At 36.5% G+C, this 25,054-nt stretch overlaps 1 protein-coding gene across 1 annotated transcript; it reads left to right on the top strand.

Annotated features, from left to right (window-relative positions):
* Nucleotides 1-29: 29 nt before the first annotated feature.
* LOC138333528 (6-pyruvoyl tetrahydrobiopterin synthase-like) lies at nucleotides 30-22,355 on the top strand. Its single transcript, XM_069281969.1, has 6 exons — nucleotides 30-222; nucleotides 19,673-19,752; nucleotides 20,170-20,192; nucleotides 21,256-21,312; nucleotides 21,444-21,514; nucleotides 22,181-22,355. Exons 1-6 carry the CDS (start codon nucleotides 140-142, stop codon nucleotides 22,308-22,310), a joined length of 444 nt encoding a protein of 147 aa, XP_069138070.1. The 5' UTR covers nucleotides 30-139; the 3' UTR covers nucleotides 22,311-22,355.
* Nucleotides 22,356-25,054: the final 2,699 nt, after the last annotated feature.

The raw sequence follows: 25,054 nt of genomic DNA, 5'->3' as shown, positions 1-25,054 counted from the left end.
ATCTCTCATCATAAATTAGAGGATTTCCCTCTGCAGACGAATAGGTTGTGCATGTCAAAACAGCTGTAGTGGTGGGTTTTTTTTGTGACACTGCGCTGGATACATTGAAACTGGTTCAGTGATAGGTCTCACTTTTAAAATGAATGGAACATTAAAGGAAGCAAATCCAATAGTCTACATCAGCCGAAAAGAATCATTTTCAGCTTGTCACAGGTTGCACAGGTAAGCGGTTAGTTACCTAATACATGTAATATAGGCCTATCAACCCATCTGATCAGAAGATGAGCTGGATATGTCCTACAACAGATGTGCTAACTGTGAATTTAGACAAGTTTGCGAATGCAAATACGCATACAATGTAATCAATTATGTTTCATCAGATATAAAAAAAATAAATGAAAGCTCCTGTTTGAATTTCTTTCACTCAATGAATCCCAGTTAAAAGATTCTTTTATTTAATAATTGGTCTAGACAGATAGTTGCTTGGTTAATGTGACAGCTGTTGGCTTTTCTGTTAAAAAGAAGCTTGCCAGCGCTTGCAAGTTCATTTGTGTACAGGTAACAATATGCTGCATGGATATGGAAATTGAAAAAAAAAATCAGTGTATGCATGTAATTATGGAGGCAGCAACCAACATTTGATGCTGATAACTATTAAATTTTACTAGTAATTAAAGTTGAAATGGCTACATGTTTACTGATGTAACTCACCAGCCGGTATGTATAGCACGCCGTTTTGTCATAAAATACACATAATACTTAAGGTCAAACCTTTGACCTTAAGGGCAAAAAATGTTTTTCGCCATTTAATATACATTTCACCTTAAGGTCAACCTTAAGGGCAAAAGATTTGACCTTAAGGTCCAAAACCTTTTTTGCCCTTAAGGTCAAATCTTTTGTCCTTATGAAGGTTAAATGTACATAATGGCAAATAATTAATCTATAGAAGTCACTATGCTATTCATACCCCTAATCACAAAATAGACTTGTCCACATACTGAACAACACGAAACACTAAGGGAAATGAAATTTTAAGTCCTTTTAAAGTTAAAAAAACCCCAATGAAAACACCAAACAACTGATGAAAATTGAAAATCCCCAAAAGTACTTTGTAACAAAATTGTTTTCAAAATTGTTATTTTATTGACAATAAAAGTCTACCTGGTAATAATTAATTTATATTGCTACAGAAAGATAAATAAATCTTTTGACCTTAAGGTCAAATAACTTTTTTTTAACCTTAAGGTCAAACAACTTTTTTAACCTTAAGGTAACGTAAGTAAATTTTTTGCCCTTAAGGTAAATAAATCTTTTGCCCTTAAGGTCAAATTTTTTTTAACCTTAAGGTCAAAAAACTTTTAGCTATAAGGTAAGTAAATCTTTTGCCCTTAAGGTAAATCAATCTTTTGCCCTTAAGATCTAAAAACTTTTTTAACCTTAAGGTAAAAAAACTTTTAACCATTAGGTAAGTAAATATTTTGCCCTTAAGGTCAAAAAACTTTTTTTAACCTTAAGGTAAATCAATCTTTTGCCCTTAAGGTCAAACAATCTTTTTATCTTAAGGTTAAATAACTTTTTGTACTATTTTATACTTTAGACTATAATAAGAAAAATTTACCCTTCCCCTTCAAAATATGAAAAATACTATAAGATTCTTGATTTTTTGAAACATTGAAACCTCATTGTCAATCACTGCTTCTGTAAATTGAAGAAACACCTGATCCAAAAATGACTCCTCCTTCCCCTTAATGAAATAAATACTAAATCTGACCAACAAACAATTGGATGATTCCATTCCCAGCAAGTGGTATGTCAACATTTATGACATCACACATAACGACAAAAAATATTTTTTGCCCTTAAAGTCAAAAGATTTGACGTTAAGGTCAAAAGATTTGCCATTATCTAAAGATTTGTTTACAACAACTTAAGGTTAAAAAATATGGACATAATGTCAAATAAACGCTTTTGCCATTATGTTACCTATCCGATTTTTTAACCTTAACGGCAAATCTTTTGACCTTAAGGGCAAAAGTTTTTGCCATTATGTACAGTTTCAACGTTTTAGCACTTAAGGTCAAAAGATTTAACCTTAAGGTAAAAAGAATTGACCTTAACGGCAAATCTTTTTACCTTCAGGGCAAAATATTTGACCTTAAGTAATATATGAATTTTATGACAAATCGGCATGCCATAGGTATACACAGCTTACAAATACATGTATATTTATTAAATATACAGAAATGTATCTGGCTCAAACTCAGCTTATAGTAATATAACACACAATGTAATATATTCTGCCTTATACAGCAAATAATATGAAGAAAATTGACTATTTATGGTTTTGCTCCATTAAGGAACCTCTGTTACATATATATATATATATTCAATTGTAAGAAATTTTATGATTAGTAGCAATTTGATGGAATTTCCCCTGGTTCCAATGGGTCAGAGTCACCTTTTATGAAAAATTTGATCCGGGACTCCTTTCACCAAGGTTGATTCAGTATTTTATGAATAGTGATTTAAAGGGACAATTCGCTCAGGCTAATTCTTTTACATAACTAAGAAGCAAAATATGGCGTAAATGTATTGTTCTACATTTCTTATGAAACATATAACTCAATATATTGACAAATTCCACGTCATTGTTAAGTATTTTAATTGATACTGTTGTAATTACAAATCGTTGATCAATACGATTAAGCAGGTACAGTATCTACTCTGTACCCATACCCGAGCCAAAGTCACGCATGTTAAACAAATGAACTACATAACCACTGAGGAGGTAATAAAATGATTTTTAGGCAAAACAATTCACCTAATAATGTAAACCACTACTGTCAGAGCGATTTGAGCAGTTCTAGACAAAAGTTGCATTACTCTACGAGCAAAGGACAGGGTTCGGCATACAAGAAGTTCGACCACAATGTGTAATGGCGGACAGCGAGCGAGTTTGAACATTTACACACATGTCACCACCATGGGCTTTTCAGACATATCACAGTAAAACCGACTGATCTAATTTCCATTAGAACTGGTTTTTTCCCGATATATGTACAAATTTTAATGTTCTCTAAGATTGAATTGTCCCTTTAAAGGAATTCCCTCATTTCCCTTATTGGACATTGCCCTTTCGGCAACAGAGGGGTCATATTTAGCATTTAATTTCATGCAAAATCTTATTCTCTTTTCCAAAGTATATGTTTCTGACCAAATTTAGCTAATAGCCTTCAAGTAGTGGTACTTTAAGGCTAGTAATGAAATGTTGATGGAGGGACACCATACCACAGTATTTGGGCTAGGTGAGCTTACCTTTGGGTTTCATTGATCAAACTTGTGGAAATCTTTTTGCCTGGTGAGTAAATAAATTTTTAGGTCACCTGAGACGAAGTCTCAAGTGACCTATTCTAATCGCCTTTTGTCCGTCGTCGTCCGTTGCCCGTCGTCCGTCTTGCGTCGTATGTCCGTAAACAATTTACATTTTCGACTTCTTCTCCAAAACTGCTGAAGCAATTTCAATGAAATTTTGCACTAACCTTCTAAGGCATAAGGCCAATCAAAATTGTGAATTATATGGTCCCCACCCCCCAGGGGACTGTGGGAGGGGCCAAAAGGGGTAAAATTGAGTAAAATTTCAAAAATCTTCTTCTCTACTCACAGATGTGGTAGAATCAAATACTCTTCATAGATAGAAAGGTCTTAAGGTCTTTACAAAAATTGTGAATTATATGACCCTGGGGTCTCTAGTTTCCCCCTGGGGAGGAGGTTAAGTTTACGATAGTTTATATTGGGAAAACACATTTTTGAGCATTATTTGGTCATTTGTAATAGGAAATGAGTCAAATGTTGTCAGAATTATCAGTATGAGATGACCATTTAATCCTATTAACAAATTTTCTATGACTAACCCCCAGGGGCGGGGTCAAAAGGGGTCAAATAGGCTAAAACCTCAAAAATATTCTTCTGAAATTCTGGAAATGGTAGAATCAAATACTTTTCATAAATAGAAAAGTCTTAAGGTCCTTTACAAAAATTGTGAATTATATGACTCTGGGGTCTCACGTTTCCCCCGGGGGAGGAGGTCAATTTTACTATAGTTTATATAGGGAAAACACATTTATGAGCATTTTTTGCTCAATTTTCATTGGAAACGAGTCAAACTTGGTTAGAATTATTAGCCTGAGATAGCATTTTAACATCATATCCATATTGGTCCAGGCCGACCCCCTGGGGGCAGAGGGGCGGGGCCAAAAAAGGTCAAATAGGCGAAAACTTCAAAAACATTCTTCTAAAATTCTGGAAATGGTAGAATCAAATACACTTTATAGATAAAAAGGTCTTAAAGTTTGATTTATAAAAATTATAAATTATATGACCCTGGGATCTCATGTTTACCCTTGTGGAGGGGGTCAAGTTTACTATTAGTTTATAGGAAAAACACATTAATGAGCATATTTTGCTCAATTTTCATAGGAAATGAGTCAAACTTTAGAATTATTAGCCTGAGTTAGCATTTTAATATCATATTCACATTGGTCCTGGCCGACCCCCTAGGGGCAGAGGGGCGGGGCTAAAAAAGGGTCAAATAGGCTAAAACTTCAAAAATCTTCTAAAATTCTGGAAATAGTAGAATCAAATAATTATAGATGGAAAGGTCTTAAGGTGTTTTATAAAAATTGTGAATTATATGACCTTTGGGTCTCACGTTACCCCCTGGGGAGGGGTCAAGTTTACTTTAGTCTATATAGGATAAACATATTTAATTTGTGAACATTATTTGCCCAATTTTCATAGGAAATGAGTCAAACTTGATTAGAATTATTTGCCTAAGATATAGCATTTTAACATCCATATCCGTCCTCGATGACCCCCTGGGGGACCAGAGGGGCAGGACCAAACAGGGTCAAAATGATTGAAATTTCAAAAAATACCTCTTAAGTTCACAGGTTTGATGGAAGCAAATACTCTTCATAGTCTAAAAAGTCAAATTTATAAATCACTGACCAACTTCAAGGCCCAGCATTTAGTGTTTATATGTCTTTAATTTGTTTCATTATTTGTTTCATTATATATTCTAACCCAGGTGACCGTTAAGGCCCATGGGCCTCTTGTTAAATGTAATTAAGGCTAGTGAATTGATAAATTGCTAAATGTAATTAAGTTGTGAATGGAATGCATATCCTTAATGGAAGGGAAATTGAGTTTGTATATAGATCTTAGCTCTGACCCCATGGTGCAGGGCTCATTAGGGGAAAATTGGCAATAAATTGCTATTAGTAATTGCTTTTGTTCTTTATGATAACTTGAATCTCAATTGAAAAGTCTGAAAAAATAAATGAAAACTAACTACATGTACAATTATCACATATATGATGATGAATGGTTTGTGGATTCCTTTTTCTAATACCTCTATGCCAATTCGTTATCAACGAGGGTTGAGATATAAAATTCCTTTACTCTATATGATACATTCAACATGAAATCTCATTTCTTCAGGATTGTAATGTAATTTTGTTTTTAATTGTTCATGTAATAAACCATATCAACACATATATTCAACATTGGTGGCAGGAGTATCCTATGATGCCTCATCACTTTTGATTTGCTGATTTGATGAGACAATAGTACTAGCCTTAAATTACCAATGATATAGCACACCAGGATTCAGTTTGAACTTATTTTGTACTTTTCCAGGTCTGAATATCGATAAATTTCAAGTCAAGTTGATCCATTAAGGCTCAATCAGCATGACTTGGCCTCTCCGCTCTTGGCCTCTATCATGTGTTGGTTTAGCATGAACAATAAGATAATGTATCCTTGTGGTCATGTATGATGCTATTTCTCTCATTAATTTCTCAAAGCAATTCTTGCCGTCTTCCCTCAGGTTAATCACGCTAACTTGCATGACACCCTTTTGTCATTCTTGCTGTGGACCAAAAAATTCTCTGTCTTCTGCCAACATGACTTTATATCACCTTCCCCCAAACTTCACTCATCCGGCATTCATAGGAATTTCAGACAGACTTTATGTAGAACATCACGCTCCATGACTTACAACACTATTAAACTCTTTCCAAATGGTTCTAGTCAAGAAACCCGAGATGAATCTCTGCTGTTATTGTCTATGCACACACACAGTTTCTCTTCTTTTCCTCTCTTCATTCTCACATGATCTCCCTTCCTCCATGTCTTATGATCTTTTCATGAATGAAAGTGGTCATGCAGCTGGTGTTTCTTTCTCGCTTGCACTTCAGTACTGTTTTGTTGCTAGTTTCCATTCCTATCTTATCAGAATCATTGAATAATTTGTCATTTGTTTGAATTGATTTTGACTTCAATAGACTTCCTCTTTTCTGGCATCTCTAAATCGAATAAAATGCTACACTTCTACTATTCCGCAAGTCTTTATTTCGTCTTTGATGTAGATCCTCAATTAAGTCACCGAGGTTCTAATAGTATTTCTTGTTACCGCTATTTCTCAGAAAGTACTAAAGGGATCTTTCTCCAATTTCACAATTAGGTTCCCCTAGGGCCCTTGCTGTGCATATTACATTTTAGGACTGATCAGTTTACAAGATGCCCACCAGGCCGCCATCTTGGATTTTGATAGTTTTAAAGTTTGTTACCACTATTTCTCAGAAAGTACTGAAGGGATCTTTCTCAAATTTCACATGTAGGTTCCCCTAGAGCCCTAGTTGTGCATGTTGCATTTTGCGACTGATCAGTCAACAAGATGGCCGCCAGGCCACCATCTTGGATTTTGATAGTTTTAAAGTTTGTTACCACTATTTCTCAGAAAGTACTGAAGGGATCTTTCTCAAATTTCACATGTAGGTTCCCCTAGAGCCCTAGTTGTGCATGTTGCATTTTGCGACTGATCAGTCAACAAGATGGCCGCCAGGCCACCATCTTGGAATTTGATAGTTAAAGTTTATTATTGCTATTTCTCAGAAAGTACAGAAGGGATCTCTCTCAAATTTAACATGTAGGTTCCCCTAGGACCTTAGTTATGCATGTTGCATTTTGGGCTCGAACGGTCAACAAGATTGTTGACAGGCTGTCATCTTGGATTTTGACAATTGAAGTTTGTTACCACTATTTTTCAGAATGTACTGAAGAGATCTGTCTCAAATTTAAAATGTAGATTCCCCTTTGGCCCTAGTTGTGCATATTGCATTTTGGGATTGATCGGTCAACAAGATGGCTGACAGGCCACCATCTTGGATTTTGATAATTGAAGTTTGTTACCTCTATTTCTCAGAAAGTACTGAAGGGATTTGTCTCAAATTTCATGTGCAGGTTCCCCTAGCACCTTAGTTGTGCATATTGCATTTTCGGACAGCTCGTTCAAATTTCATATGTGGTAATATGTAGTAAAAGTTCAAAAAGCAGAGAAAAGATCCCTCTTTCTATTGTCAGACATAGATCATTCCTTTGTGGGTGCCAAGATCCCTCTGGGATCTCTTGTTGCTAGATACAGCATATATCCAAAGGTTTTTAGCTAACTCTCTTCAACCTCAAGAGTCCATTAGTCTCATTTCAATTAATTGTCAAGTCAAACGCCTACTTTATACAGTTGATGGTCTCTTAAATATTCTGACATTTAGAAAATATAACTATTATGTAAATAACCCTTATACCTTTTAGTGCATTGTAGTATAACTACGTCTTGATTCACCTTATACCGTATACCAAGCTGTTACCAGGAGACATATAACTTAGACATGAATTAAAATATATTCACAAAAATAAATCAACACATACAGGTGAGGACACAGAAATCTACATACAAATGGTCTGCCATCTTAAAATAAAGATAATTATTTCTAGTCTGCTATAAGCCCAAGTCTAGTTTCAATTAAATTTTTTAGCTAACCTGGATCAAAGGACCAAGGTGAGCTTATGTGATACCGTGGCATCTGGCGTCCGGCGTCTGGTGTCCGTCAACAATTGACTTCTTCTCCATAACTACCGGTTAGAATTTAACAAAATTTGACTGGTAGCATCCCTACAGGGTACTGACTGAAAATTGTACAAATGGTTGGGCTGACTCAGTTGATAAACAACTAAGCATAGGATAGTGCATCCTTATATGGTGGAGTTTCATAATTGTACAAATGGTGGGGCTGACTCCCTGAGGGGTGTGGCCAAAAGGGGTAAATTTGGCTATTTTCATACAAAAGACTTCTCCTCTCAAACTTGCTCGAGATAGCACTCATAATGCAATGGTAGCATTCTTATAGGGTGCAGATTCAAAATTGTACAAATGGTAGGGCTGACCCCTTGTGGGCCTGAGGGGCGTGGCCAAAAGGGGTAAATTTGGCTATTTTCATATAAAAGACTTCTCCTCTGAAACTTGCGTGAGATAGCACTCATAATGCAATGGTAGCATTCTTATAGGGTGGGGATTCAAAATTGTACAAATGGTGAGGCTGAACCCCCCTCCCCCTCTGAAACTTGCGTGGGATAGCACTCATAATGCAATGGTAGCATCCTTATAGGGTGCAGATTCAAAATTGTACAAATGGTAGGGCTGACCCCTGTAACCCTATAGAGGTAGACAGGCTGGTAGCCTTGCTTAAGCCCCAATGATATTATTGGTGATAGATGATTGTAACCCTATAGAGATAGACAGGCTAGTAGCCCTGCTTAAGTCCCCATGAATATCATTAATATATATGATATTTGAATATTCCTGCTAGGTAAACAGGAAGTGGGGTACCTGTTGAACCTTGACAGAAGTTGTTATGTTAGCCGTGTATAATTGTGGATCGCGGTGCTGAGTTAAATTATAGTGTATTTTATAAAGAGTACAAGTATTAGTTATTTAATAACAACCATGTATATATTTATTAGGCTGTGTTTAATTTCATAGTGCATTATTGTGGTGTATATAGTGTTGCTTATACCTAGTACTGATGTGTAGTATATTTAAAGGTCAGTAACGCGGGAGTGTTTACTCATGTTTGCAGCCAGAGTTAGGTTGTTGTTTTAAGGCATGGCCAAACTAGGTGACCGAAATATCAGTAAATTGTTACGGCACCTACTTAGTAGCGACTATGTGGGATGTTCTGGAAAGCATGACAGGACATCGCACGGTCTGTGCACGTGTTAAAACTAGGTGACCAATTTATTAGTTAATTGTTACCAAATAGGTATGGGTATGGTAGGGACTACGTGGAATGTTCTGGAAGGAATGACAGGACATCACGTAGTCCACACACCTGTTTAACTGCGCAGTATAGTTTGTGCAAAATGTGCATATTACAGGCGGTTCTGTCCAGCCTCAACCAAGTCCAGTCAGATAATCAAAACATTTCTATTTTGTTAAGCCTGCATCAGGCGCCGGTAAGGCCGTATTCTGAATTAAAATTAGTAAATTTTGACAGTTTATGATGAGCTGGGTAACCTTTGGGGCAAGCATTGTCCCAACGGCACGTGTACCAGTCACGTACCCAATCATTATAAATAGAGGGCCGCAATAGGCCCCAGTCAGACTGAAGACTGAAGACTGAACTTAGACGGAAACTAGACGGAGACTGAAACTAGACTGAAACCAGACTGAAGACGGAAACTAGACTGAAACCAGACTGAAATAAGACGGACATCAGACGGGAATAAGACTGAGACTGGGTACTTCCGCCTCACATACACCTACGTCACCGCCTCCTCTAGGGCCACCTTTGAGAGAGAGAGAAAGTGAGAACTCTTGTCTACACTTTGAATAAAAGCCGTCAACAAGCTTCTACCCTACTCCTTGTCGTAATATCGACCAACACAGCCATCCATAGGGCGACAAGGTGGGGTAAGGGGTTATGTTATTTGGTGCTGTGACCAGGATCTTCAATATAAAGAAGAAAAGAAAGAACCTGAAGACGAAGAAACAGACGGCTAAAGGTAAGCGAACTTTCTCTACTTTGATTAGTACCTCTAGTAGCTGACCATTTTTAATGTTGTATTAGGTATTTAGTGGTATAATTTGGTTAGTTAGAAACCAGGTACTGTCAGTATACATATTTTTGGCAATATTTAAAAAAAAATGTCTCTCAATTTAGATGTAGACATGGCCCAATTAACTGAGCGTATGGCAGGTCTAACACAGACAGAACAAAATCAAAATATGCCCACAGATCAGAATATTGCTCATGACGATAGTGAGGTAGTGTTTAGAAACATGGCGCAACATTTTAAGAACTTCTCTGCGGCTATGACAGCGCAGGGAGTTTTCCAGGTCGTTAGATCATTTGAGGGTGACCCCACTAAATTCAAGACCTGGATAAAAGAAATAGAAAAATACGCGAAATTAGTAGGGCTAGATGACAAGGCAATCCCTAATATAGCGTATCAAACAAGTGTAGGTTCAGTAGGGGATTTTATCAAACGATATTTAGACGATTTAGAGGGAGATCTGTCTTGGGAGGACCTTAAGAAACTCCTCAAACAAAGATTCGCTGACATAACAGATTCGCATCAAGCTATGGCCTTATTACGTAAAACGATACAGAAACGGGACGAAAGCGTCCAGATATACGCTGAACGACTCCTGCAAGTAGCAGAAGACGCGTATCCTGATGCCCAGGAATGTGAAAAGGGCATTGTTCAAAGACAATTAGTTAACGCCTTTTGTGATGGGTTGCATTTTGACTATATTAAGATGAAGGTTATGCGCGAGGACCCAGACACATTAGAGAGGGCGGTACATATAGCTATGCGCGAACAGAACCTTAGGAAAAGGTTCAATCTAAGACAAGACATGAATAATGACAATGACATGGTCTTAAGGCCAAGACAGGAACATGTATATGACCCTCAGGTAGCCCCTACGCAAGACACACACTTTAACCTTAGACATAACGAAACTAACACGAGGCGAGAAGTACCAATGGACATTGACCACACCAGACAGAGACAGTGTTATAAATGTAAACAAAACAATATCATAAGACATAGACCACGCCCAGTACAAGACAGAAATAGTTTTAGGGAAACACAGAGACAGACACCCCTTAATAGAGCCCCTAGAAATAGGTATTCAGACAATAGCAGATATCATAACCAAAGTCAAAATAGGTCGTATAGTACAGGTAACAGAGTGCAAACTCAGAACCCCCCACAAGTGCAGTCATTAGGTCCAAATAAACAAAGATCACAATTCAGATGTTTTCAATGTAATGAAGAAGGTCACATAAGAAAGAACTGTCCCCAATTAAATAGAAAAGGTAGGCCGTTAAACTAAAGACCTCGCTTCATAAGGAAACCGATGGGGCGAGGTTGAAAAGAAATAAGAAGCATGTGTCTAAGAAAATAGAAATATCAAGTAACCCAAGTACAACTGTGATAAAAATAGGTAAACAAAAAATAAGAGCTCTCTTAGACACAGGTGCTGAGGTTTCCATAATCAGCAATAGGATTTTTAAGATGTTACCGAACAAACCACGACTAAGAAAAGAAAGCATGACTCTCCAATCCGTCAGCAGTACACCGCTCAAGGTAATAGGTTCAGCAGACATTTCATTTCAAATAAGACATTTGACCTTAAGACATAAATTTTATGTTGTTGATGGCATGAACAGAAACTGCATCCTTGGTTTAGATTTTCTTAAACAAAATGGCGTTAGAATGTATTTTGACCTTGCATGTATGCGTATAGGTAAGACCTATGTTCAATTAGAGGAAGACATACATATTGCCTCAATAATAAGGACCACCCACAAGACATTGTTAAGACCGCAAACGGCAACGGTATGTCAGGTAAGACTCCCAAGAACTTTTAAGATACCAGGATCAAAGCTCTTAGAGATATCAGCAAATGACACTTGTATATATGATGAACCTGGTTTGACCTTACAAAACGGTGTAACAAAGGTCACGAACCCTCGCAAGATACCTATCTTGATACTTAACCAAACAAACAGGACGATTAACCTAAAACGAGGAAGTGTAGTAGGCAAAGCACAGGCCTTAGAAGACAAAGACATTTCAAGTATAACTGCGACAAAAGACGATGACAAAGACGAAGAAAACTTTAAGGAGGTAGATGTACCAGACGAGTACAGTGCTGAGACACTAAAGATATTAAGAAGAAACAAGGATCTATTCGCCAAAAAGGATTCTCAGCTTGGACATACAAAGACAGTTAAGATGCATATAGAAACAGGAGATCACAAACCAATTAAGAACCGACCTTACAGGACACCCCTGAAGAAACGTCAAGTAGTGGACGAAGCTATTGACGAGATGTTAAAGGCAAAGGTCATAGATAGGTCTAGAAGTCCCTGGAGTTTTGGCTTAGTGGTAGTTGATAAGAAAGATGGAAGTAAGAGAATGTGTGTAGATTTTAGGAGTTTAAATAAGATTGTTACCCCGATGTCAGTACCTCTTCCTTTGATAGATGACATTTTGACCCTCCTAGGACACTCAAAACATTTCACTACATTAGATTTGAAAAGTGGATATTGGCAAGTAGAACTCAACGAGGAAAGTAAACAAAAGACAGCTTTTGCCTGTCACAAAGGACTATTCCAGTTCAACAGAATGCCTTTCGGACTAAGTAACGCCCCTGCTGTCTTCCAAGAATTGATGAATATTGTCTTACAAGGATGTGAACAATTCGCCACAGCTTACCTTGATGATGTCATAATTTACAGTAGGACAGCCGAAGAACACCTGAAACACTTACAGATAGTCTTCAACAAATTAAGACAACATGGACTCAAACTAAAGCTTAAGAAATGCACTTTCTTCAAGAAAGAGACGGAATATCTTGGCTTTATGATTACGGACAAAGGTGTAAAGCCGGACCAAAAGAAAGTTGAAGCTATTAGGGCCTTACCAACCCCTACTTGCGTAAGAGATTAAAGAGCATTCATTGGAATGTGCGGTTACTATAGGAAGCACATCCCCAACTTCTCAAAATAGCGGAATGTCTTACAGAACTAACCAAGAAGTATGCTAGGTTCAAATGGACTGAAGAATGTCAGAAGTCATTTGACTATCTTAAAGAAAGTCTTACAGTAGTACCTCTACTAGCATACCCAGACCCAAACCTACCATATGTGCTTTATACAGATGCATCAGACACATGCATAGGAGCTTGTCTTACACAGAAGACAAAGGAAGGTGAAGAAATGCCACTTTATTACTTGTCACATAAGCTTAGCCCAACACAGCGTAGGTGGTCTGTGATAGAGAAGGAAGCTTTTGCTGTGGTATATGCTCTTCAGAAGCTTGATAACTACTTACACAACAGTTCCTTTGTAATAAGAACGGACCATCGCCCACTTTCTTACATATTCTCAGACAAGAAGACATTGAATAAGAAACTCTCCTTATGGTCCCTTACTGTAGCGTCCTATAATTGTAAGGTAGAATATATTGAAGGTAGATTTAATTGTTGCGCGGACTTACTATCGCGACTACCAACAGATACAGCGGAAGAAGCTGAGGATAAGCAAGGAGAAACACAGGAAACTACAGACATTCATGATGTCTTGGACGTAGATGACAGAGCCTTAGAGATTGGAGCTCTCAACTCTAACAAATTTAAGCCAAGAGACTTTGTCAGTAGTACAGTTGATACTCCAGACGATATTGTTAAACCTCATATGGATCTCCCTAAAGACATAGACATAAGAAAAACGCAAGACAATGACGAAGACATATCAAAGCTGAGACTTAGACTTTGTAATGGACAAGCAACCAAGAGTGAGGAGGAGCGCTTCTTGGTTGTAGATAACTTAGTGTATTATTTGTCAAACGCGGAATCAGATGACCCGGTCTTGAGACTTTACATTCCGAAGGAACTTGAAGGAATGGTGATAAGACAGTATCATGATTTCCTAGGTCATATGGCAGTTGACAAAACATATGACGTAATAAGAAAGAAGTAATATTTTCCTTTGTTATACAAGAAGGTTCACCAACACATTGAAAAGTGTGTGACTTGTCAGACAAGAAGTCAGAGTAACCCTCATCCTCCTCTTCAAGACAGCCAGATACCCCCATACCCTTTTGCTAAGGTAGCAATGGATTTGTCAGGCCCTTATCCCCAGACATTATCAGGAAACAAATACATCGTGTCGTTCATAGATGTTTACTCTGGCTTTCCGGAAGCATTTCCAGTCCCTGACAAATCAGCAGCAAACATTGTACATCTTATCTTGGAAGAACTATTCCCAAGATATGGTAGCGTATTAGAACTGGTTACAGATAACGGTTCAGAGAATATCGCTAGATCAGTAAAGGAGACACTAGAAGCATTGAATATCCACCATGTTACCACTTCTTATTATTGCCCTCAGTACAAATGGAAAAGTGGAGGATTTCATAGAACGATGGTAGACATTTTGGCCAAGAAGATCAAAGAAAACGTTAACACGTGGGATCTTTTCTTGAACCAAGTATTGGCCGCAGTAAAGATTTCATACCAGTGAGGTAACAAAGGCTTCGCCTTTCTTCCTGCTTTATATAACCGCGAATGTAGTACTTACTCCCCTTGGACACAATCTTAAAGCCAAGACGGGCGGTATGCCGGTGAAGAGTTACACAAGAATCGCCTTAGAGCAGCAACATAAGTCCTTTGTTTCTAGTGCATAGACACATGAAACAAGCGAAGAAGAAACAGAAGAAACTCGCTGATCAGTAGAACTGTAAAGACGTAGGATCTAAAGACAGGAGATCCGGTTTACATAAGAAACCATAAGCGTACCTCAAAACTGGACAATAAATGGACACCTTACTATAGGATTATTGAGCAAACTGGACCAGTAAGTTTTAAGGTAAGAAACCAGCTTACAGGTGAAGTCACGAAGACACACGCGAGGCATTTACGATTAGCAAATGTTGATGAATGGGAGTTGCCCAAAGATAATATAGGTCGACCTTTAAGGAAATCGACATATGTAGTTCCCCCTGAGAGCAGTTCAGAGGAGTCTGAGGAGGAAACATCCTTAAAAAGAGTCATAAGATATAGAAGACAAGAAAGGTCAGATTCGGACTCTGAGGATGATATTCCGTTAATAGAGCTAAGACAAAGGCTCCGGACCCGAGAATTGGACAAAGCTAGTCCTATTGATTCAGATGATGAACTTATACCCTTATCACAATTGAAAGGTAAGTTAAAAGAAAACAATAACGCTGACACTCAGACAGATGACGATGATGATGATTTTGTAGATGCGTCTGAGACTGGTTGTACTGCTGATGACATGGAGATTGATGCGATAAATAAATTAGCAAATGAAGTTACGCCCCAAATCTCCACCGCAGTAGATAAACTATGTAAAGATGATAGACTCCACAATAGAAAAGATGAAGTTAAGAGAGATATATCAAGAGACTCTGAGGACAATTCAGAGCTATTTAAAAAATGTCTGAAATATTTTCTTCGTGATCAATAACGAGATTCATTAGTGAATCGTTTCTTATCGTTTCAGAAAAAGAAATATGAGCTTTTGTTCTTAATCTAAGCTATTGATGAATATCTAGGTTCATACACTAAGATCGACAGGGCCCTTAGTGAAGCAAAATAATTAGTTGGATTAGCTAGAGATTATCTTAATCATTTGAAACTTCAGATCAATATGCTAACTCTAGGACATTTAAGCCCTTCAGTCATTTCACCCCCAGACGTGTACGAACTCCTTATAGAAGTAGAAAGCAACCTTGACCCAGGTGTAAGAGTACCTTTTGACTCGGAAACTGACCTTTGGGAATTTTATAAGACAGTGACCTGTACGACACTTATTAGTACTGATAGCCTTATTGTAGTTATTTCCATTCCATTAATAGACATGATTGGCAAGTTTGCTGTGTACCGAGCACATAACCTTCCTCTTCCGTACCTTGGATCGAATCAAACAAATATTTTGGCGACTTATAAATTAGAAGCAGAAGCTCTTGCAATCAATGAAGCGAAAACACAATTGGTTACAATGACAATTGAAGAGATGAATCAATGTGTAAATAGCGTTAAAAACTACTGCAGGTTTCGTAGTCCAATGTATACTATAATGGGAAATAAGAAATGTATTGTTAATCTTTTTATGAATTGGACCAATAATTTAGTTAAATATTGTACTACAGTAGTACAAAAATACAAACACTTCCCCTATGGCCCAGTATTTGACCAATGGCCAATGGATAGTTGTCCACGATAGATCTTTGACCTTTACACTGAAATGCCCCTATAGAACCCAATCTGGTACTGTGGTAACCAGATACCCTATTGACACCTTATCCCTTGCGGAAGGTTGTTCTGCATCAAATGAATATATGACCTTGCCCTCATATTATCATTCAGAGAGTAAATATAACCTAACAGATCATTTTCAACAGGTGATTTCAAATTATTATGTAGGCTCCATTGAACTCTGGAAGCCAATGACCCAAAGACTACCAAATGTAAAAAAACATTAAGATACCCCATAAACTTAAGCCTATAAAGGAAATCCCCATTGATGAGTTGATAAATGAACTTGACAATTCATTTGATCTTGAACCCATGGAATCTGATTTGCCCCTCTCGACCTACTTGTCGATAGTAGGTGTGGTAGTAGTTGTTGTTATAGTGATATATTTATGTCGTAGGAGAATTAGGGATAAATGTCAGAAATGTAGGTTAGGTAAATGGTCAGTGAAAAGGGGAAAGTCAGAGTCGAGTGTCTCGCAAGCCTCAAGAACAATGCAAAGACTCAAAAGTAACCAATCCACAGAAGACATGACAGCCTTAGAAGAATTGATGACAACATACATCAAGGAACTCATCCACCAGGAACAAGAAAACACAGAAAAACCTACACTGATGTCAGGAATTACCCTGAGGGCGTTGACCTCGCCGAGGCAGATGTAACTGCCCCATCAGGAAGTGGAGGAAGTGAAACGGGTAAACAGGACTGCCTTACAACCCGAGTACGAAGTGTAATATACCCAGACTTGAGAAAAGAGCTCAGTCTTCCATAGACAGATATAAAGTAACGTCTTGGTCGTAACAAGACAATGTCTAAATGTGAAGAAGGAAATGATAATGACCCGGTGAAACATTATGCCGTTATATTCAACGTCTATATGGTTAAAGATACTTACGAGACAAAGATATACATATAATGTCTCGGTTATTACAAGACAATACGGAAACGTCTTGGTGTTAACAAGACCAACTCTTGTCTGGATATTAACGTTAATCAATTAAAAAAAAAATCACAATATCTTAATGCGGATAAGACAAAATGTGACCTCTTCAAGAACCGTGGTGGATGATGGACCTAAGAACATAAAGAAGCTCTGGATATAACTAAATAAGCAGCAACTGTGGAGATAAACTGTGGATTTTAATATATGAGCAGCCATATTATTACGAATGATTTTTAACGATGAAGTGACCATGGAACTGTGTGACTGTGAAATATGTTCTAACTAAAATGGACGTGACTGTGAAATAATATTACTGATTTTTAACGATGAAGTTACCATGGAACTGTGTGACTGTTAAATAGGTTCAAACTACAATGGAAGTGACTGTGAAAAATGTTTGAACTACAATGGACGTACTGTGAAATATAATTACTGGTCAACTTTATGATGTTGTGACCATAGAACTGTGACTGTAAATAAGAACTTTATATTGCATGAAATATATTAAAGAGATGTTTAAAGTATAACGTCCAAGATAATTACAATATGTGTATGTGCATATTGTGCATTAAGGTAAAAGAGTTTAATAGTTTAACGTTTAATAGGATAACTTCGCGATAATTAAAAATATACTGCATGATGCATGCGAATGAAAGAAGGTTGAAAGGAGAAATGAATGAAATGGCCACTAGTTACTATTTAGGAATTTTTCTTAAAGGAGGCGGTGGTAAATTGAAATATTAATAATACTTGATACTTTGCGTTAAGAAATATGTAAGCCATTCTGAGAAATGCCTTACATATTGTCTTGTTTGAAGAAAGGGGCGATTGTAACCCTATAGAGGTAGACAGGCTGGTAGCCTTGCTTAAGCCCCAATGATATTATTGGTGATAGATGATTGTAACCCTATAGAGATAGACAGGCTAGTAGCCCTGCTTAAGTCCCCATGAATATCATTAATATATATGATATTTGAATATTCCCGCTAGGTAAACAGGAAGTGGGGTACATGTTGAACCTTGACAGAAGTTGTTATGTTAGCCGTGTATAATTGTGGATCGCGGTGCTGAGTTAAATTATAGTGTATTTTATATAAGAGTACAAGTATTAGTTATTTAATAACAACCATGTATATATTTATTAGGCTGTGTTTAATTTCATAGTGCATTATTGTGGTGTATATAGTGTTGCTTATACCTAGTACTGATGTGTAGTATATTTAAAGGTCAGTAACGCGGGAGTGTTTACTCATGTTTGCAGCCAGAGTTAGGTTGTTGTTTTAAGGCATGGCCAAACTAGGTGACCGAAATATCAGTAAATTGTTACGGCACCTACTTAGTAGCGACTATGTGGGATGTTCTGGAAAGCATGACAGGACATCGCACGGTCTGTGCACGTGTTAAACTAGGTGACCAATTTATTAGTTAATTGTTACCAAATAGGTATGGGTATGGTAGGGACTACGTGGAATGTTCTGGAAGGAATGACAGGACATCACGTAGTCCACACACCTGTTTAACTGCGCAGTATAGTTTGTGCAAAATGTGCATATTACAGGCGGTTCTGTCCAGCCTCAACCAAGTCCAGTCAGATAATCAAAACATTTCTATTTTGTTAAGCCTGCATCAGGCGCCGGTAAGGCCGTATTCTGAATTAAAATTAGTAAATTTTGACAGTTTATGATGAGCTGGGTAACCTTTGGGGCAAGCATTGTCCCAACGGCACGTGTACCAGTCACGTACCCAATCATTATAAATAGAGGGGCGCAATAGGCCCCAGTCAGACTGAAGACTGAAGACTGAACTTAGACGGAAACTAGACGGAGACTGAAACTAGACTGAAACCAGACTGAAGACGGAAACTAGACTGAAACCAGACTGAAATAAGACGGACATCAGACGGGAATAAGACTGAGACTGGGTACTTCCGCCTCACATACACCTACGTCACCGCCTCCTCTAGGGCCACCTTTGAGAGAGAGAGAAAGTGAGAACTCTTGTCTACACTTTGAATAAAAGCCGTCAACAAGCTTCTACCCTACTCCTTGTCGTCATTTCGACCAACACAGCCATCCGTAGGACGACACCCCTTGGGGGCCTGAGGGGCGTGGCCAAAAGGGCTAAATTTAGCTATTTTCATATAAAAGACTTCTCCTCTGAAACTTGCGTGGGATAGCACTCCTAATGCAATGGTAGCATCCTTAAAGGGTTTGGATTCAAAATTGTACAAATGGTGGGGCTGACAACCTTCTCTATTCTAGTTGCTCTGTTACATTATTGTTTGTTTTGCGACACCTAGGTATTAATTAAAGAGGTCTAGTATACAGGTATTTTATTGGCTAAAATGCTTTTTTGTTTTTCAATATTCGACATTTTATTATGTGTATCATGAAGATGATATTGTGAGAAATTTATTCTCATCATGTCATTAACTTTTGACAATAAACAGACTAAATATCTAAACAATAGAAAATGACGTAAAGCTATGTAGTGAAAGTTAAAGGCTATAAAGTTGATAAACACTTTGTTCTCATTGAAGCACTGAACTAAGCGATGAAGAAAATAAAAACATCTTTGGGAAATGTAACAACCCCAATGGTCACGGACACAACTATACAGGTATGCCATTCCTGCAGAGTGAGAGAGAATGTGAACATATATGTTTGCTGTCCTTTACAGGCTCATTTTCATACGTGTAATTTATTGTTGTGTATTTGTAATAGTAGTTGTTGATATACAGCTTATGATCTTGCAGCAAAGTGTTTATGTAAAATGTGGTTTTACCCCAAAAATTTCATAATGGACTGGTCTAGTCTTTGATTAAGAAAAGACTCAAGGGGTCTTCAGGGGCAGATGAGTTTTTTAAGTTATTATTGTGGCCATCTATTTATAGATCTATATGATCAGTACATTTATAGATCTATATGATCAGTACATTTGCATTATACATAGAGAATCGTGATATATGTACATGTATTTTGATTTTCAATACACGAAGCAGTAACAAAATTTTCAAATAAACATGTTCTTTTTCAGTTGAGGTGATTCTACGAGGTCCAGTAAGTACACAAATATATACAATATCTATTTCTCACACTGTTATCATACAATATGCATCAAAAGTATTCATTTATATTGATATTACAATGAAAGTGGAACGTTCAGAAATATTAAACCACATATTCACGAATATATTGTATTCATATGTACTTATTCGTAAACATTTGAATTCAAGTTCAAGCTCCCTCGGAATTACGCAAAAATTCATTTCTCACGAAAATAAGTAGTTTACAGTATACCATGTTGTTATTTTGTTAAAAAAATATACGAATCAGGATGAGGCATTATCATAGAACATCGTCATAAACTGTTATGTAGTGCTAACCACTTTTTACTTCGTGAGATACAAATTTTCACGTAATTTCCTGAGAGAGCTCGAACTTGAATCCAAATGCTTTGCAAAACATATTGTGTTAAAAGGACATATCAATGCACCATGATTGTCAGTAAGAGTTTTTGATATAGAATTTAGGGAATGAGTTGAAAATAACAAAGACGCGAATGTTGTATTCATACACGAACATGACATGGTTTTCAGTATTTAATTATTATGTTTGACGTTTTTGGTAAGGACTATTATCTCCACCAGTAGTATAGTGTAGCAGGATTGTGTAGTGGAGCCCCAGGTTGGGGCCAATTCTGTATTGGGGAGGAGAAAATGTAGCGGTCAGACTGGGATTCGAACTTGGGACCCTCCGAACACTAGCCGATTATCAACCCTGTCCAATGCTGCTGCACTGCTATTCTCATATATAAGTCAATTTGTTTAATTTGCTATGAAGTATATCGTAATTATCCTCCGCCATCTTGAAACATCACAATGATTATTTTATTATGTATCTATGTATGTGTCAAATCTATATGCTGAATTGCATTTGGTTAATAAAAAAAATTGAAACCAGCCCTGCTCTGAAAGTATTTGGACAATTATAGTGTTCTCTTAAACCATCACATTATAATATGGTCATGTTTGTTAATTATTGGTGACATGAAATGTAACAGTTACTATTTATTCAACCTACCCGTAACACATGCCACGTAAAGGTCTGCTCTCTGTTCTAGGTCGATCCGGTAACAGGAATGGTGATGAATATAACAGACCTGAAAAAGTTCATGAATGTGAGTAGGCAATGTATCTTAAGTCAAATGAGAAATGTTGTCGTTTTCAGGGTGGATTCTGATTTGCTGACGTGTGGTATTGTTGCAAACATTGAAATATGGATCCTAAAATTATTCTTGTTTTGTTGTAGGTAGCAATCATGGATGTAATGGACCACAAAAATATCGATCAAGATGTGCCTTACTTCAAAAATGTTGTCAGGTAAATATGCTGTGTTTGTCTGAAAATTGTAGAGAAGAAATGACACCTTAACTGATAGTGTTTCTTTGTCATAGATAGTAGCCATCAATTTCAATTTACTTCACGACTGACTTTAGCTGATTTTTGTTGTTATGGAGCACCAAAATCTCGGTGTTCTCTGAATAAGTGGTTTATCGTTTTATGAGAGTAAAGATTTACTTGTGTTCTTTTTCCATAACATCAGAATATGTTCATGTTAAAACATATAATTCAAGAGAATACCATTAATTTCGAAAAATTTTGAGGGACTCATTTTATCTTGGAAATTGTTACACTGTGAGCCAATTGGAGGTGCTGTTTTCCATGAAGACGTTATTTTTTGACGTCATATAATGATGAAGTGTGTTGTCAGCCAAAGTAAAAGCTTTGTATAAGTAAGATTGATTCCTAAATCGAAATATTTGTATTTGGGACACATGGCCCCGATTTCTCGAAACAAACTTAAGTCAAAAACTGAACTAAGTAATGAATTTTTCATACAAGTTATATGAGAAGAAAAAGTGAAGTTTGACTTAAGTCTGCACTTTTTTTTCGAGAAATCGGAGTCTGGTCAAGATGTAATTTTGTATTTCCAGTGCTTCAAACATGCCACCAACTAGAGATTTAATGTTTATTCTTGTTTTACAGTACAGCTGAAAATATCGCCATATTTATATGGAAAAGACTTGCCAAGCAACTGGAGCCTGGGCTTCTATACGAGGTTAAAGTTCACGAGACTGGAAAGAATGTCGCATTTTATAGAGGGGAATATATGTGACTACTTCCATGATTTAAAATGCGTATATTTATTAGTTATGTAAAGGTGGCTGCAAATGTTAATTTTTAGCTCGCCTATTCGAAAGGGGTTTTTGAGTCTGTTAATTTGTCATATTTCCATGTTTAAATATTAAATACTTGAACATCAACTTCTTCTGAATAGGCGAGCTTTGCTGTTCTCCAACAGCTCTTGTATATGTCAGAGTTTCACAATATTCAAAATGTGAATGTTGAGTTACACAACACTTGTTGGCCAATGACCCTTTTTAATGTTGAGTTGTAATAATTATTAGGTTGTTGAAAGATAACAGTTTTGAATATTGATTGTCGAGCTGTACGGTTTCCAAATTATCAGAATATCATGTGCCACTTGGTCTGCGCGTTGGCCACTGAAAACACATCACTGTTCACATCTAGTGTTGAATGACTAATGTCCTAGTTTCGTATATATGGAAATGTGAGTTTCGTATATATGGAAATGTGAGAATAAGATTCAGGAGATTTTTGATAAGTATATATGTATACATGTATATTAGGTATAATATTACATTGTATCTGAAATGGCTATTTATTTGTTGCATCTGTATCTATATTTTGCTTTGATATTTTGTTGTGTACGACTTGTATTAACATTTATTGATTTACTTTTTTGAACTATAAATTTCAGTTTTATAAAATATTCAAAATCCTACTTGGCCCAAAGAATCTCTTTTAGATACAATCAATTTTGAATGAATCGCTAGTTTAACATTCCATGTTTGCCATTCTGTGTTGTAAATCGTTAGCACTTGTTTACTAGGGAGCACTTTAACCAATATTAATTGTACTCATTAAAATTTTTACATGTACTGTATTATTATGCTGTTGCCCATCCTTGACAATCCAGGGGTTCCAATCACTTACGATCTCTACACCCTGGGACTATCTCATAGTAGAATTGGAGGCAACAAAACAGGTAAGAGTTGTATAACGGTACTCTATGGTTGGCTATGTGGCATTAATGTTGGGCATCGCTCTCTCTGTAGTCTTCAAAGGAAATCTTAGCAGGACTGTGATTGGTTCAGATGTTTTCCGCTGAGCTTGCTCCAATTTTACTATGAGATAGTCCAGGAATGTAGAGTGATTGGAACCCCTTGAGTATCCAGGATGTTTGTTCTGATTTGTAATGTTGTTTTAGTTATTATTAGATACTGTAAAACACCTTATTTTAGCGTGTGATTATTTATTTTTTTTCGCGGACAAACAGAAAACACGACAATTGATCACCGCTAAATTATTTTAAGTAAAGATGAAATAGAACCATACCAGTCTCAACTTTAGTTGTTATAGAAAAATTGCTGAAAACACGAAAGTAAGTCTTGGTGAAAATAAGGTGGTAATCATAGTATTAATTGATGTCGTTACTAAACTTGTGTGCATGTTTCTTTATAATTTCCATAATTATGTATCATAGATCTGGAAAATCGATGCACAACAGTATCTATTTGAATTGCACGCCGGTGAAACATATAAAAGCGCAATTCGCTATTATTTCCATTTCTGACCTCAGATATCTGTAAATCTTTTGACAATCATTGTACATGTAGACGTTGAGACTCATCCTGATATTAACGAAGTGCCAATGTCATCTAGGGCAAAAGTCGCAAATAATGAAGGAATTCCAAAATAATTTAATGTTTAAAAGAAAGAAGTGTGGTATCCAGCAGGAAAAACCTGTGTATTATTTCATATATATATATATATATCATCTTTTATGTATGTAGTGATTTGTTCAGCTTATATATGTAATGCTTTGTTCATTGGCTTAAGGCCTATTTATAGAGAAGATTTAATGAAGAAATATGTTCGACCTTGTAATGACATTTTCAAAGTAATACTTGAAAATTAATTTAAATAGATGTTTTATGTTATGAAAATATAACGCAAAAATCAAGTGTACTAATTATATTTTATTGTCTTCTTTTGAGGGCACTATGGACTTACAGTGTTGTTGAGGGATGGCATAGTACCCAGCCGGAGCAGAAGGTACTATGCCATCACAAGACAACACTATGAGACCATAGTGCCCTAAAAAGAATCGATAATGATTTTAGTACATAACGGATTGAAAAAAATGATTGGACAAACAATTATGTACAATTACCAATAACAATTCATTTAAACAGGTGTGGCCACGTGTAACATTTAGAAATGTCACGGTCGGAGGCGTCTAAATACATTTTTCTAGGCTAAACCTTTGAAAATACTCACAGCATGTTTTGTAAATGTATTTAGATGCCTCCGAACGTGGCATTTCTAAACGTTACTGTTGACGTCAAAAAATTGTTATTGGTGATCATACATTATTATCAATATTCTAAATAAATTACAAAGCGGTTGATGATGAGAGTACAGGTAGGTTTTTGTGTTATAACTCTATCATAAAATAATCAATTCAATTAATTCTTATAATTCAATTTCTTGAAATTCCGATGTACTTGATTTGTTCTTTTTATTCTATGAAATTATAATACGGTTTTATCAGCCAATCAGAGGCGTCGTTACAAACCGTGGTGTCATTTGTTTTACGCTATGAGATTAAAATGTGATTTTTAAGCCAATGAAAATGCTGTTAAAAGCAAAATTGAATTATTGCTTAGACATTATTGTGCTAAATACTGCTTAAGTTTGGTAAATATACATATTAAATATTGTTGTATATTAGTTTGCTTTATGAATCTCACGTACTAGATTTGAACTCATGAA

This window comes from Argopecten irradians, chromosome 10, assembly GCF_041381155.1.
Source record: "Argopecten irradians isolate NY chromosome 10, Ai_NY, whole genome shotgun sequence".
In the NCBI taxonomy this organism is placed as follows: Eukaryota; Metazoa; Mollusca; class Bivalvia; order Pectinida; family Pectinidae; genus Argopecten; species Argopecten irradians.
Note: the sequence above shows the minus strand (reverse complement) of the source record. Positions and strands in the feature narration are given on the sequence as shown.

Excerpts from the sequence above, each read along its gene's own strand:
- LOC138333528 (XM_069281969.1), top strand. The coding sequence starts at position 140 with ATGAATGGAACATTAAAGGAAGCAAATCCAATAGTCTACATCAGCCGA. Across the intron at positions 19,753-20,169 it reads TCACGGACACAACTATACAG|TTGAGGTGATTCTACGAGGT; the intron begins GTATGCCATTCC and ends GTTCTTTTTCAG. Across the intron at positions 21,515-22,180 it reads TACTTCAAAAATGTTGTCAG|TACAGCTGAAAATATCGCCA; the intron begins GTAAATATGCTG and ends CTTGTTTTACAG.